Source organism: Leptonotus elevatus, chromosome 1 (assembly GCF_054856555.1).
Source record: "Leptonotus elevatus isolate MCC_2025b chromosome 1, RoL_Lele_1.0, whole genome shotgun sequence".
In the NCBI taxonomy this organism is placed as follows: domain Eukaryota; kingdom Metazoa; phylum Chordata; class Actinopteri; order Syngnathiformes; family Syngnathidae; genus Leptonotus; species Leptonotus elevatus.
The window spans coordinates 18,420,458-18,437,073 of NC_141239.1; the positions used below are offsets into that span (position 1 = coordinate 18,420,458).

The following is a 16,616-nucleotide window of genomic DNA, read 5'->3' on the forward strand; positions in this document are numbered from 1 at the left end:
TCGACAGCAAGTGGCAAAATGGCCGCCCCCTGAGATGGATAAAAACGGCATAAAATGCAATATTAAACAGAATCACATATTTAGCATAGAACATTGTCAAAAAAAATGAGGGGTTGACTTCACCTTTAACCTTGCTAATAAACAAATCAAATTGGCATTAGTGTGAGATGTAACAGCACGAGCGATTGTTAACACTCGCATCCGGCAACTTCTGTTGTTTAACAACGTGTCTTTTCTAGATTTTCCGATTTCCCCAACACTGCTCGCTAGTCACAATCCTTCGACATGCACCAGCCGTCTTGTAAAAGTGCAATCTAATGGTGTCGCAGGGGGAGCGCTGCATCCGTTCAGCCAGCCCCGCCAAGGGAGAGCCCGCCACCACCAACCAACCATGTCCGCACTCGACCCCGGCGCAGTGCAAGTCCAGCTCGGGTTCACCAAAGAACATCTTCCCCTCTTCCTGGTATCAGAACTCCCCGGCTAAATCCCCCCGCCGCCTCAGCTTCAGTGGCATCTTCCGCTCCTCGTCTGGCACCAACCCCGCAAGCATCAAGATATTCTCCAGGACCCGCAGAGGTAAGCCCAAAAAAGTATTGCTACATTCATACAGTTTACAACACATCTGAACATTTATTGTGATGAGATTGCTTTGAATCAATAATGGCAATTAGAAGTATCTTTTGTTATCATAAAACCTTTATTATTATACAAGTCACATTTTCTTAACAATAATTTGCTCTTCGCACCCCCACTAGTCTAAAAACGGTAGTGATAGTGTGTACGTGGAATTAATTTTTAATCCATCTTGGGGCGGCCATTTTGCCACTTACTGTCCACTGAAAATCACATCACACTTGCTCATTTTCAGTCAATGGCAAGTGGCAAAATGGCCGCCACCCTGAGACGGATAAAAACGAGTGGATTTAGCTGCTGAACTCGTATTCCAAAAACATAATATTAATCAGAATAGCATGTTTTAGATGAGTGGGGCCATAAAGAACATACTATAGTAAAGAACATTTTTGAGTTGACTTCCTTTTCAAGGCTTAAATATTCCACACATTAAAGAAAATACATTCAATCCCTAAATCTGCATTTCAGGTTTTAAACATGCCACATATCTGTCAGACAAAATAACATAAAGGAGACACAATTTCAAACAGTTCCGAAATGTCTTTCTTTCATCTTTGGGGGGTGGCTCTGTCACATGCTAATGTCGAGTGCGACTTGCGTTACCGTGATGACCAGAGCCGCAAGCAATGAAGCGAGCAGCTCAACATTGCCAACTCAGACTTTGTTGCTAACTTCCTATGTAGTGAATTGCCATTAGTTAATCACTATTGTAATTTAACCACCATCCGAAATTATAACCCCAATTATTTTGATCAATATTGTAATCATGATTATTAATTACAATTACTTGTGGCAATGATGGTAATTTTTGCGCAGCTTTTCAACAAATAACATATAAACAAGTTTAAGCGTAAAATGAAACTTAGAATAAGAACTAAATGAGAGAGAAAAAAAATCAAATAAAGTAACTGTATGTTATTACGGAGTGCAATCAAGATGTTGATTTCTTTGGAGGCATTATCTCCTCAAGATGATTCTGCTCATGCAGGGTGTGCTAGCCTGTTATTTAGGCGCCCCCTGCTGGTTAGTTGACTCATTAATCACAATACAAAATAACCACAGAGTGAGTACCAAAATCTCCTGTTCCAGCATAAAAAGGCATACAGAGCCACATGAATAATAGGAAAAAAACCAATAAGAAGCAATATATATAGTCAGCTCGCTAGCAGCTAATGTTGGCAGTTGCCTCCTGTGCGTATTCGCTCATCTTTATCGCTACATGCCACATTTTCTGACTTCCAACAAAATGTAAACAAGGAAGTGAAGGCCACTGTTCCCTTGCAATGAACCAATGGCTGCTTTGTTTGGTTAGCGCAGTCTTGAGGTGCGTCAGGCAAGTGATTGCTTGTGCGGTGTGAAATGCTTCTTTTGTCAACAAGGAAAAAGGAAACTTTTGGTTTGCTGTTTTTTTTTTTAATCTCTCTCTTTTTTTCTTTTTAAATTATTAAACATTTTTTTTACATCCTGTCAGTTGTATTGCGCATTCCACAGTTGGGTACAGCACCAAAACACTTGGTCACGGGCGCTATTTGAACACATTTGTCATCTCATGCTAATGCAGTGTGAATGAGAGTGACTGGAAAAGGTCTCCACGCGGGTTTGCTTCACAGTTGGTTACATAACTGCACGGAGTCCTGCTGGAAACATCAAGCGTCAAACTACGCAAAGATGACTCATTCTTCCACTGTTTCCTCTGAGTGGAATCGCAAAGTTAGTACTCGTTATACCTCGAAATGGTCTCCCTCACGAGACACGTTCTCGCTAAATAGAGTATTGGGACGGCTCACCGTTGCACACCTACAGGAAGTAAGAATGCAAGAATAACAGTCATAATACACGTCTGCCTCACAGAGCTGGCCTGAGGTATTTCTCACATTGGCCACAAGGGTGCGCTGAAAGCTCAATTTGTTTCATCAGCTTATGCTGACATGCTGGTACACAGTTCGTTTCATCTAGTGTTATTCGGGTCGTCTGATGACTATCTGCGACAGTAGAATGAACATATTTTCCAAATATGATCTCCTCGGCCTTTTTAAGGCTCTGGCTTCCCGCTGAAGCCAACTGCTGGTCTTTCCGTGCATGGCCTTATCTGGAAGTGAGCAGGCTCCCCTAGCAGCTCCCGCTCTCTCCTTCCATTCCCTCCCGTCCTCTTTCTCGCTCTGTGTTGCTATAGTGTGCTGCTTGTTGTCAGTAAATAAAGGAACTGTGCATTTTTTTGGACGTTGCCATAAATGAACAGAGAATGATCCTTTCAAGGGCAAGCATGATGCACCTTTAGTACATTTCAGTTAATGACCCCTACAGATGAAACCATGGTATCATTAATATCTAATTATACTAATAAAAATGAATTCAACACAAAAAGCTCATTTACATTATTCTATGCAGTCCTACTAGTCTAAACAATGTATTCTGAGTAATATCGTGTGGAATATGAGTTATGAAGCAAAATCCACCCATTTGAAGCCATGTCGGGGGCAGCCATTTTGCCACTTGCTGTTGACTGAAAATGACTTCACAGTTTTTCAGGGCTCAGGTAACCACCAATCACAGCTCAGCTGTTTTCTGAAACTGAGCTCTGATTGGTTGTTACATGAGCCCTAGACAACTGTGAGGTCATTTTCAGTCGACAGCAAGTGGCAAGATGGCCGCCCCCTGAGATAGATGCTAGTGCCGAGTGGTAGCATAGCAGTTAGCACATCTGTTCAGATCTCAGCTCTCGCCCTTCAGTATTCTCATTTGGGTTGTGGGTGCACGGCTCCAGACTGTCCCTAAATACGGGCACTTAGCCCCTAAAATTTGAGACAGCACAACTACAATTTTCATCTACTCCCGCCAGGGCAACCAGTAAATTTGCAGATTTTAGTTTTTTTTAATTACTATTCTTGAGTAACTTTTGTTGCTGTCATACTTTAGCCCATTTATCACCAATATATAGAAAATGAGTGGGATAAATATTTACTTTGCAAATTAATTCATAGTGTGATCCTCACTTCTAGTGACCATGTCAAAGTGTCCTTGAGCAAGACACTGAACCCCGATTTGCTCCCAGTGGACCTGGCAGCGCCTTGCATTGTCACTGGTATGTGTGTGAATGGGTGAATGTGAGGCTTAAATTGTAAAGCACTTTGGGCACCATATGGTGTAGTTAAAGTGCTATATAATAAATCACACCGATGGGCAGTTTAAAGTCTTCAATGAACCTAAAATGCATGTTTTGGGGAGAAAAGACACACAAGCATGGAGAGAACATAGAAAATGAATGAATGAATGAAAATGAATGGTGTTGAGAGTCTTATATAACATTAATTGAAGTCATAGCTAACATCATCAGTCATCAGCACTGAATGGACCAGCTGACTGAACACTAGATGCCCCCCCCCCCCCCCCCCCACACACACACACACACAACCCTCACCCCCTCGCTGTCACCTAACAGGGAATCTTAAAGGTCTCCACCCCAAAAAAAGTTTGTGACAGCTGACAGCACAAACGTCCACAGCAGCAGCAGCAGCACCGGCTCACAGCCACACGTTTGATTCTTCTTCTTCTTCTCCGGCGTGGAAGGAGCTTTTTCAGAAGCGGCTCGTGTCACGCCTTGGCTGAGTTTACTCTCTGAGAGGTGGGAGGTGCACTGGGAGGAGGGGGCACAGACGCCAACCAATCGCTGCTGTTTGCCCTGGCAGGCTGGCCTCCTTTAATTATTTATTTTCCACGGGTGCTATATTAAAAGAGACGCCACCCACAGCTGCACCTGACAATTTACGACTCTGATGCAGCTGAGAGGTGGGAGGGTCCGCGGGGGAGGCGTAGACATCACTGGGGAGGACAAGTTTTGACTGCAAAATTTACAGCTCAACTACTTGTCATGTCCAGCTCCATGGATTGTGGATTGTCTATGCTTGGGATATGCAAGATTAATCTTTACAGGGGCCTTAAGAGCGGCAGCCCGATATAATAACTGCATCTAATTTGAAGAAAAAAAGCCGACCATCTCCTCAAGCTCGTGACGAAGGGAAACCGAGCGAGGCCGTTTGTTGTGTTGCTCTGTCGTAATGCGGATGGTCACGGCTAAGTTCAGCGTTGAGCCCGTGACCCGCCGCTGCGCTCCATGAAGAGGTTTGGCAGCCTGAGGAGGAGCAAGAAACGCAAGGAGCAAGATGGGCTCGGAGGGAGGCAGCAGTCCGAAGCGTCCTGCCTGTCGGGTAGCGCACGTTTGTTGCATGCGTTTCTTCCATAAGCGGTTTATACGGTGAAGTGTTGGGGCGATGATCATTGAAGGTGGCCGGCATTTACTTTTGAGCTGGTGCGAGTGAAGTTGTGGTTCCAATCTCGATGCAAAAACACGCATGTTGGGTTCATTGACGACTCCATTGCCCATAGGAGTGTGAGTGAATGTTTGTCAGGGCCCTGTGACCCTGAGCTCAGGGTCAAGCTCAATAGAGCTTTCAGGCCGACTGCTTAGAAAATGTACCTGACGGTTCTGAGGTTAAGGGTTAAAATCTTGAGATGGGCCTTCCTGTTTGCATTTTTTTTCTCTGGGTACGCTGGCTTCCTCCGAGGACCGAACAATTTGAAAAATGAAGTTGAATAATCCAATTGTGATTTCATGATGATGCGATCATTTTTCAAAAGTCCTCTTGCATTGTATTTTTTTAACAAATGCAAGCAATAAATTAATCTGTTAGAATAAACAATATCAGATTTATTGTACATAAATGTTTTGGTTGTACAGCTTTTGTGAAAATAATGGCAAAATGAAACATGAATTATTATGAAAGACATTTGTATCTACTTCAACTAATTTAACACTTGGACTTGCAGTCTTTCGAGTATTCAATACAACAACATAACAAAATTCTACCAAAATTTATGTAAGTCAGGAAATCATAAATCAGATTACTACAATAATATCACTTCAACTTTTCATGTCTCGTGAAACAATGATATGCAAACATGTGGACTGCACTTGTTAAGCATTGAACTTATAGTGACACTATATGAATGAGTGAATAAATAAATAAATAAATAAATAAATATATGCATGGGCTGATTCGCAGTTTGACGGTTTATCATGGTTTTGAAAAGTCAAGGTCTCAATAACTGCTAATACTCTTTTTTTTTTTGAGGAGACATCTAAGAAGGGCAAAATATGATTGGCTGCTTGCAAAGTTGAGTAAACAAGCCCTGCCTTTGAAGTTAATTGCCTCCAATTAACTTTTTTCCCCCTCCTTCTCGGAGAGCAGTTACGCACAAAGGAGGGAGGGAGAAAGACAAACGAGACACTTCAAATACGGATGCCTTTTTGTCCTTAAAAAAAAAGGGGGGGGGAATAATGGCAGCGGGTACTAGTTAGCCCCAAGGACCTCACCGGTGATAGAACACATTTATCATAAGCAAAGAAGAAGAAGCAGAGATTGCTGTGATTTTCAAATTGCAGCCTTTGTGATTCGAAAATTTCATTCTACTATATTCCGATGTTTATTTGAATTCATTGTTCATTCACGACCTTACTTCCTCCCACATTCCAAATACATGCACATCTGTTTCAATGAAGCCTCTAAATTGTCCTGTGGTGTGAAAGGTTACTGTGATTGGCTGGCGACCAGTCCATGGTGTACGCAGACTCTCGTTCAAAGTCACCCAATGTAGACTTCAGCTCGCCCGTGACCTAATGAGGACAAGCGCTATAGAAAATGTTTTGGTGGGTTCTCTTTGGCATCACAGTGGGTAGTGGTTGGCATGTTTGCGGTTCAAATGGCTTCCGCTGCATTCCTGTGTGGATTTTTCCACGCATACTTTGGCTTCCTGCCACATTCCAAAAAGGCATATTAGGTTCATTTAACACTGGAAATGATCATTTGGTGTGAACCGGAGTTCTTGCCATTGACTGCTGTTTTCGCCCAAAATGCTGAGATGGAGTCCGGCTCAGCAAACAGTTGCAGGCTTAACACAGCTCCTTGTCGTTGTTTTTAGGGAAGCACTTTTCATCGGGCTTTGTGATTTAGTGCGCTGCGGAGCCGAGTGCTGCCGTGTGGAAACGCAGCCATATGTGGCGCTATTAGTTTGTACGGCGTACGTGCTGACAGCTCGACTTAAAGTGTCAGTCAGTCATGTGAGCTGAAGAATGCGTCTTTGCCGTACTAGTGACATGTATGAGGACGCTCAATGAAGGGGCAATTTGAGGTCAGCTGTTACTTACTGTTTTTCATTTGATTGTTTTATATTTACGGCTTAGTAGTGTTTTTCATACTGTTCGCTCTAATTATGACTTCCCTACTCTGTTAGCAATAAATGTCGGCACGCAAGGAAGGGAACTCTGGAGGTAAACAGATGATCTGCTGTAACTTTTTAAAAATAAAAACATATATTTAACACTGTATATTGAAAGTTTTTGAGAGAAAAAAATCATAATAATTTACTCTTTACTCTAAATAATACAATAACAGACCCAGAGGGCCGATACATTATTATTCAGGTGACTATATTTAATAAAATATATACATTCGGTAATTTATATGCCCCTAATAATGATGATCCGGCCTTTTTCCATGAATTTTTCTCTAAACTGTTTGAATTAGCAGCGAACTCTACTATTATTATTGGAGGAGACTTTAACACAACCTTAAATCCATTAATAGATCGTTCTAATAAAACAACATGTATAAGGCGATCACAATCCACAAAAGTAATAGGGGAATATATGGATGACTTTGGCCTCGTCGACAGCTGGAGACTTAAAAACCCAAATAAGAAGGAATTTACCTTCTTTTCCGCTGTGCACCGGTCCTTTTCAAGAATTGATTTTTTTCTTACAAATAATTCTATTGCTGATAAAACCGTTACAAAAATACATCCTATTATTATTAGCGACCATGCACCAGTCTCCCTTTCCCTACAAGTTGATTATACCTTTAAACCACCACCTACATGGCGTTTTAACATCTCACTACTAAACGACGCAGAATTTGACAAAATTATAAGAAAAGAATGGGCGGACTTTTTGGAAATAAATGACTCTCCAGACCTATCTCCAGCTCTTCTCTGGGAAACCGGGAAAGCAGTAATTAGAGGTAAAATTATATCATATTCATCTTATAAAAAGAAACAGGATCAAAAATTAGAAAAAGACTTGGAAGATAAAATTAAACAACTGACGGATGAGTACGCAATAAACCCAAATAACCAAATATGGACTGACTTACAAAATACAAAAATACAGTTAGACGATATGTTAACTAAAAAGACAGAGTTTATAATACAACAATTGAGATACAACAACTTTGAATATAATAACAAATCAGGTAAATTTCTTGCAAACCAACTTCAACGTAATCGGGAAAAATCGCTTATAACGGCTATTAAAGGTACAACTGGTGAATGTACACAATCACCAGAAGAAATTAATCAAATTTTTTATAATTATTATCACAATTTATACTCAGAAACTAATAAACCTAACCCAGAGCATATTGAGGCATTCCTCAGTAGCTTAAGTATACCTCAGGTAACTACTGAATATAAAGATATGTTAGATGCACCACTTACTATAAACGAGTTGTACAGTGCTCTAGATAGTATGCCAAATGGCAAAGCACCCGGCCCTGATGGTTATCCGGCTATATTTCTAAAGCACTTCTGGTCAATGCTTGCTCCACTATTCTTAAGAGTAGTAACAGAAATTAAAACTAATGGTCACATACGCCCACACATGAATACAGCAGCAATTAAACTTTTATTAAAGCCAGAAAAAGACCCCACCCTTCCATCAAGTTACCGTCCGATTTCACTAATTAACACTGATATTAAAATTATCACTAAGGCTTTTACATCTAGATTAGAAACAGTAATCCCGACAATCATTCATAGCGACCAAACAGGCTTTATTAAAGAGCGTCACTCTACTAATAATATTAGAAGGCTCTTTAACCTTATTAGTATGTCACAGCGGCATGATAAAAAGGCAGTTATTATATCATTGGATGCAGAAAAAGCTTTTGATAAAGTTAACTGGTCCTTCCTCTTTGCTGTTTTAAATAAATTTGGCTTTGGGAAGTCATTTATTCACTGGGTGTCAGTATTATATGATTCTCCTAAAGCTACTGTTACTACTAATGGGATTATATCTAAGAGTTTTACTCTACAGAGAGGCACAAGACAGGGATGCCCACTGTCGCCTTTATTATTTGCAATATTTATTGAACCGCTTGCATTAGCCATACGCCAGGAAAGAATGATTCAAGGAATTCACTCTGGGGTAACAGAACATAAAATTAATCTATATGCCGATGATATTTTACTTTATTTAGAAAAGCCTGCTATTTCATTAGGGGAAGTATTTAACTTAATAACTAAATTCTCACAGTTATCAGACTATTCTATTAACTGGACAAAATCAACACTTCTACCTATTACAGAAAATTCATGGAACCCTGCAAGCCAGGACCCATACTACTCATTTCCTATAGGTAATTTAAAATACTTAGGCATAAAAATCTCACCTAAATTAACTGATTTAGTTCATTTAAATTTCACTCCACTTCTGGATAGCATTTATAGTGACTTGGAGCGCTGGAATAATCTTCCTATTTCTCTAATAGGACGAATAGCCACTATTAAAATGAAAGTTTTACCCAAAATAAACTATTTTTTCTCAATGATTCCATTTAAACCTACGGCTAACTGGTTCCAGTTGTTGGACTCAGCCGTTACAAAATTTTACTGGAAAAAAAAAAAAGCAAAGATTAGTCTATCTACTCTTCAGAAAAATAAATCCAAAGGAGGTCTAGAGGCACCAAATTTTATGCACTATTATATAGCCAACCAGCTACAATATATTATTTTATGGGCACAACCCAATAGAGATACTAACTGTTGGCTGGAACTAGAACAGAAGGATTGTAATAACCTCAGACTCCTAGATTTACTCTTTATTACAACATCGATTAAGCGCCATAACTGCTTTAAAAATCCAATGATTTCCGCCACCCTGACTGCCTGGTGGAAGGCACTAGAAATGACAAAAGCCAAAGTGGAGCCCAGCGGGCTTTCTCCCCTATGGCATAACCCCGACTTTCAAATTAACAACCAATCGTTTTATTTGAATGTGTGGGAGCAGAAAGGAATTACACATCTCCACCATCTCTTCTCAGATAATATGTTTATATCATATACATCCTTGCTCCAAAAATATAAAATAAAAAACGGAAACTTTTTACATTATTTGCAAGTTAAAAGTATGATAAAGAAACAAATTCCAACACTCCAGGGTACGCTCCAACCGCCTGTTTTAGCTAAAGATATTACCAAGCTTTCTCCAACAACAACAAAAAAACTCTCAAAAATATATAAGTTACTTTCATATACTGATAAAACGTCTTTACCCATCTCAAAATGGGAAACAGACTTGTCTATAGTTCCGGAATCTGTCTTTTGGATTCAAGTTTGTGAAAATGTTTTTAAAATGACAAAACACACAAATTTACAACTTATCCAATATAAAATTATTCACAGAACATACATTACTCAATATATGATGAAGAAAATGGGACTCTCAGACTCCGACATTTGTCTCCAGTGTTTACAAAACACTACAGACACTTATTTTCATGCTTTATGGTTATGTACTCCGGTTATGTGTTTCTGGACTAAAGTCTTAGAAAAACTTTCCGCTGTCTTGGACTGTAGGATACCGTTCTCTCCAAACTTGTGTTTGCTAGGTGACTTAACAACAATTGACTTACCACATAAACAATTTCAATCTATACTTGTAGCCCTTACTATCGCAAAAAAAACAATTCTTGTTAACTGGAAAAATAAACAAACTTTGAATATCGACCAATGGTCTAACCTCCTCATAAATCATATTTTAATGGAAAAAATATCTGCCTCAAATAAAAACCAAATGTCAAAATTTAAAGAAACATGGTCTACGTATACAGAATTTTTTAACCTAAACTTGGATTTTAATTCTGCCTGTTAGCGAGAGCCACAGCAGCGTTATAACTGGCATTGATGTTTCTGTATTAGGCAATTTGTAACTAATGGTTGTGTTTCCATAGTCAGGAACCCGGCTGCTGCCAGCGGGATCGAGCGGATTCACCTCCGATGGGCACCAGGGGTTGATATTCGGATTCACGGCATGCCAGTGGGTTAATTCTGTGGGTGCTGTCCCCCCTGGCGGGGAGTGGGCGGGTCTCCCCCTCTGTTGGCTGCTGGGTGGCGGCTGCGTCTTGGCCGTTCCCTGGGTCTCTTGGGGGGTGCTGCGTTGCGGGGCTTTCCCTGGTGTCGGGGGCGGCGCCGTTCCGGCGCGGTCCGTCGCTCTGGGCCCGGCGACGCGGTTCGGGGCCTGTGGGCCGCCGGGGTGCCCGGTGGTTCCCTCTCCCCTCCCCCTTCCTCCCCCTTGCTGCCTCTCCCTCCTCGCCTCTCCCCGCCCGTCCTCCGCCTCCCTGTCCCCTCTCCCTCGTCGCCCTTCCTCCTCCTCTCCCCCTCTCCTTGCGTCCCTGCCGCTGCCCCCTGCCCTTCTTGTCGTCCCCTTCCCTCCTCCCTTCCCCTTCCCCGGTACGCCTTCCTTCCCCTCCCCTGGGCCGGGGGCTCCATCCATGGCCCGGGTCTCGGTGCTATGGGGGCCGGCGGGGGTGGCTGGGGTTTGGTGTCGTGCCCGCCCCGCTCCGGTGGGCGTCCTGACACCTCGGGCGGGACCCAGTATCCGGGGGGCGAGCCCTATCGCCCCGCCGGACGGGTCCCATATGCCCGCCGGGGTCCTGGTGGGGTGGGTGGGGGCTTGGTGGGCCGGTGCGCCTCCTGCCCCCGCCCGGTTGGGGGGGGCCCCGCTGGTCACACCTCTTAACTCACTACACTAGGTTTGCACAATACACTTTTATAGACATATAGGGCACATAACACACTTTGGGGGGTGGGGTAGGGTGGAAACACCGTCTTCACCCTACAACTCCCCTCCAATTTTAATACACCACACAACTTGTGGGTGGGGGGGGGGCTTGGGGGCTTGTGGGGGTGCCATCGGTTGGGGGCCGCAGTATAGAGCAGTGCTGCGGTCCCCTGTCCGTGTCGCCACCCGCCCCCCCCCCCCGCCCTATCTATTTTTTTTAATGCACCACATACACTCAGCAACATGCTTGGGTGGCGGGTGGATCGGAGCGTGGGAATATCATTTCCATCGGCTCCGGTTCACCTGCTCCTAATTTTAATGCACCACACACACACACTTGTATATACACTGGGTGGGGTCACATTCACGGTTTAGGGGTAGAGTTCGCCAGTCCGCGAGCTGGCGGACTCAGTAACAGGGGTTAATTTTCACAAAGAACGCTGGGGTGACGACCGGGGCCTTCCCCCGCTGGGCCTGGGGTTCGGGGGTGTCGGCCGCCCTCCGGTGCCCCCATCTCCCCCTTCTGCCCCCGGTGTTCCGTCCTTCCACACGGCGGGGGGTGGGGTGGGCGCGGCTGCCCTCTCCGCTCCGCTGTCCGGCCCCTCTTCGGCGCCGGTGCCTGGGTGCGGGTGGTCCCCGGGGGCTGGGGGTCGGGGGTTGGGGGGCTGCCGGTTGGTCGGGGTGGGGTCGGGGGGGGGGGCGGCTTTGTTGGGGGGGGGGGCGGTGGTGGGGGTTGCGGGGTGGGGGGGTGCTGGGGGTGGGGGGTGTCTGGGGGATTGGGGGCATGGGGGCGGCTGGGGCTGGGTTGGGGTGGGTGGCGGGGGGTGGATGGGGGGCGGGGGGTGGTGGGGGGGGCGGGGGTTGGGGGCCGGTGGGGTGCCTGGTGGGCCTGCAGTGCCCCGTCCTGCTGCGTTGGGCCGGGGGCGCGGGCCGTGTTGGGGCGGGGGGCGCTCCTGCTCCTGGGTTTGCTCTCCGGCCGGTGGCCCTGGTGGGGCCCGGGGGTCGTCCTTTGGCGCTGCCGCGGCCTGGGGGGCCCTGAGGTGTTGCGCTTGCTCTGTTCCGGCGGGGGTCGACGGCTCCCCTCTTTGGTGGAGATTTTCATGCATGCCAGATCCACCACACCAGCATCTACCGAAACTCAGACACAATCTGTTTCCTCCTCAGGTTATTGAATCGGTGGAGGCTGGTGTCTCGGATCTCACGCGGCTTCGTCTGTCCTTCCTTCCTTTTCTCGGTCTCTCCGTTGGTCTCTTGAGGCCTCCCTGACTTTATGTTTTTTGGATTTGTTGGGGTCTGGATGTTTCTTGGGCTGGGGAGGAGTTCTGGTGGGGGGTGTCTGGTCGGTGCTGGATTTCACCTTCCTTGGTTTTCTTCGGTCCCCTCGGGTCTCCTGGTGTTCGATTTAGGTGAACGGTATAAGATTTTTTTTTCTAATAGGTTTTCTGGTGAGCTAACAAACACACGCACGCACGCACGCACACACACATACTCACCCACACACACAAAAAAAAAAAAAAAAAAGTATGTATGTATGTATGTATATATGTATATATGTATGTATATATGTGTATATATATATATATATATATTTAAAAAAAAAAAAAAAAAAAAAAAAAAAAAAAAAAGAGCAATGATGATGACATTTCCGAATGAACAATACTGAGCTCTTAAAAAAAAAAAAAAAAAAAAAAAAAAAAAAAAAAAAAAAAGAGAGAGAAAAAAATCCGGTGGTCATGGAGTAGTTTTGTTCAATTAAATAAAATCTAAGTTTTGATGATCAACTCATTCACTACCAGCGATTTTCACTGAAGCAACCCCCTTCGCTCCCGGCTGTTTTACTGGATTTTGACAGATTTTGCAAGGCCCACATAATATTGTCTTCTATTTCTATAAAACCATGGAACCTACCAAGAAATATTAGTCTCTTCTTTCATCAGGAAAAAAAGTATATTTCTATCTGTTTACGTTTTGCAGCAATTAGCAATAGAATATAACTAAGTTTCATCATTAATCACAAATCTGTTTAAAACCGCTTGTTGCAAAATGTCACTGGTTGATCTCTTATACTCTGCTGCCACCTGCTGGTCGTTTTTGTAATAACTACCATTGCTTCAAGCATTCACTTCAGTTCAGAGCCTTCTGTATGCTCGAGCATAAAAAAAAACGTTGAAAAAAATCACACACAGGAGAATGGTAATATATCAAATAGATCACATTTATACGTTTTTGGGAGCAGATGAGTTAAAAAATGTAAATCACATTGGCTATTCACAAAAATAAACAAAAAACGCTTATGCCATGTAATTGGAACACATTTTTTTACGGGAGTGGGTACACTTTTGTGGTCATGGGCTACGTTTGATTTTTGAAATGAAAGGTTGGGCCAGGTCATAAAAAAAAAGAAAAGAGCACACTTTAAATACTAATGGCTACCTTCAAAGTATTTCAAGCGCCATTCTACTCTTGCCACTTTTAGCCATTCTAACAATGATTAATTATAGTTGCAAATGTTGCCACCGTTGGAATGTTAACGCCTCTGAATCTTGCTCAAGGTTACTTCGACAAAAGTTTTGACTTTTGGAATTATCTCGGAACTCATCCATTTTTGCAAGCGCGTGTAACCTCGTGACAACCTTTTACGGATCCTAAACACAAATCCCTATGCTGTCGAATGCATGCAGAGCATTGCATCAACGTTTGATGATCATTTCGAGGATTCACCATGAGAAAAGCTGATGCAAGTTTAAATTGCGGTTGTATTTGTGGTGGAGAACTCTGTTGACATTTTGGCCCTTTTCATGTAGCTAAGTAACATAGCAGCTGACTGTGGACATGAGTGGCGTCTGCAAGTCACGACCAGACCCACGCTTCCTGTGTCCTGGGTGGCGCGCCGCCGCCGCCGCCTCGCTTGCCCGCAGGCTGAGGAGAGCGAGCCCCCGGCCGCGCTGTTATCTCCTCCTGTGGAATGTGCCGCAACAGCACGGCTAAAATAGGAAGGCCAAACGGCGGGAGCAGGCTCCGCTGCACGCCAACTAAATGTCAAGAGATACTGCCCGGCCCACTGCTTTGCATTACAGCACACAAGGTCTTTAGCTGTTTCTCCGCCATGTCCTAGAATTGTTGCACCTGTACATTTTATTATCCTCACCAAGGAGGCTATTAGTATGATAACAACAACAAAACTAGCCGCAGCAGCCAGTTTATAATTAATCGGGTGTTGATTCAGATCCAGAAATATAATTTTTGACTTGTGTTTTTCCTCAGACACTTGAAATAGTTTTCCTAGGTTAATATTAGTCATTTATTTGCAGTCCATAAATAATATATGTCTGTAATCATTGTTATTTGCTGTCTGTATGAGTTTCTGCACCATTTGTCTTCAAATATCAGGTGTTAGCATGAAGCTAGCATACTTTCGTAGTCCCAACCTCTGTGGTTTGGTTAAATACACGTGTAAATTTGCTCAAACCTTTGGCAACAATTAAAGACTAAATTGTTTGTCACTATAATGTCACAAGCTTGGCACATCTTAGGCCAGTTAGTGGGGAGCGTTGCTATGGTAGCCATTTCCAGATCTATCGGATTCATGTCAGGGCTCTGCTTGGGCCATTCAGGGACATTGAAAAAGTTGTCCCGAAGCTACCCCTTTGAAATGTTGGCCATGCGCTGAGGGTCGTTGTCCTGCTGAAAGACGAGAAGTTGTCCCAGTATTAGATCAAGAACACGGTGGAGCAGATTTGTATCCAGGATATGCCTGTACAGTCTTGTTTTCATCTTTCCCTCATTCCTGACTTGTCTTCCAGTTCCTGTCACTGAACCATAACGCGTCATTGTCGGGATGGTATCTGATTGGAGAATTGCTGCAGAGATGGTTGTCCTTCTAGAAAATTCTTCTCTTTCCAGAGGAACGTGTTATTGGTAACCTCTCCTACTAAGACATTTCTCCTCCATCGCTCAGTTTAGCGAGTGACTAGCGGCTAGCTCAAGGAAGAAGAGTCTTGTCGGTAGAGACCACTATGCTAATTCAACAAAAGACATTCAAGAAAGCAGAGAGAAAATGACCTTTCCGTCCCTTCCCCAAGTCCGTGCTTTGAGACAATCCCGTCCCGGTTGTCTACAGACAATTCCTTTGATGTCATGTTTGGTTTCTGCTCTGGCATGTGCTGCCAACTGTGGGACCTTGTACAGACAGGTGTGCGAAGGCAAATTTACCAAAGGTGGACTCCAATTAAAGTGTAGAGAAACTTCTCTAGGAGGAGCAGTTGAAACAGAATGCACCTGAGCTCATTTTTGGGCTGCACGGCTTCAGTTGTGCATTCCGTCTCGAGCAGGTGATGACATTGATGTTATCTGTTTTTTTCTCTGACATGTTTCCGTCAAAATACACCAGGGCTATATTTGTGGTGTCATTGTAGACTTCTGGAGAATAATGAGAATCCCTCCAGAGCAGGAGATGGTCTGCCACTGGAAATGAATGGCCGCCGCTAGCCAATTTAGCAAGTGCCCGTACTTAATTGTTTCTATTTTCACTCTTGGAGGCTGCACTTCATTATAGCAATCACAAATGTCATCCGTTAGTATTTAAGTTAGCTGAATTCTGACGATACAATTCACAAAATTCAGAAGTTGTTATTCACTGACACATTTTCAGAAATAGATCAAATACGAAATTATTTTCGGGGGGGCAGATTCCTCAAAAGACCCAAATATTTATATATGCAAGTCAATCAATCTTCCATAACATACAGTATCCCCTTTAACACTTTTGAATGGTCGGCATTTGAGATCCTGTCGAAAGAAAAAAAGTTAAGTGTCGGCCGCGTGAGCTATTGAGAGCACATTACACGTGTCACTCATTGTCTGGCCTGGCAAATATGTCGGCGGTGTCACATGTCACAGCGTGAGATTGTGACGCCTCATGCGGTGGTGGCCCGTCATGTGACTGACAAAGCTGGAGCTGCATCACAAACAGCACACTGACCGTTTGAAACGTTGGCTCCATTGCTCATGTAACAACTGTTAATTATATTGGATCGGCATAGACATTATTGGCCGGGCCGATTATCGGTGCCGATTCTTGTCCTTTTATCGG

At 43.7% G+C, this 16,616-nt stretch overlaps 1 protein-coding gene across 3 annotated transcripts in view; it reads left to right on the forward strand.

Moving 5' to 3' along the window:
• LOC147181152 (5'-AMP-activated protein kinase subunit gamma-1-like) overlaps positions 1-16,616 on the forward strand; it is a 42,661-nt gene that overhangs the window by 5,747 nt on the left and 20,298 nt on the right. For 2 of the 3 annotated variants that reach the window (XR_015095555.1, XM_086080288.1), the window contains exon 3: positions 330-576. Coding sequence is in view for 2 of the 3 variants with exons in the window: in XM_086080288.1 (XP_085936414.1) it covers positions 330-576 (247 nt within the window). In the remaining variant the exon portion in view is untranslated. Of the gene's footprint in view, positions 1-329; positions 577-4,430; positions 4,839-16,616 lie in introns of those variants that run through there. The other variant, XM_086080301.1, reaches the window with a different exon arrangement.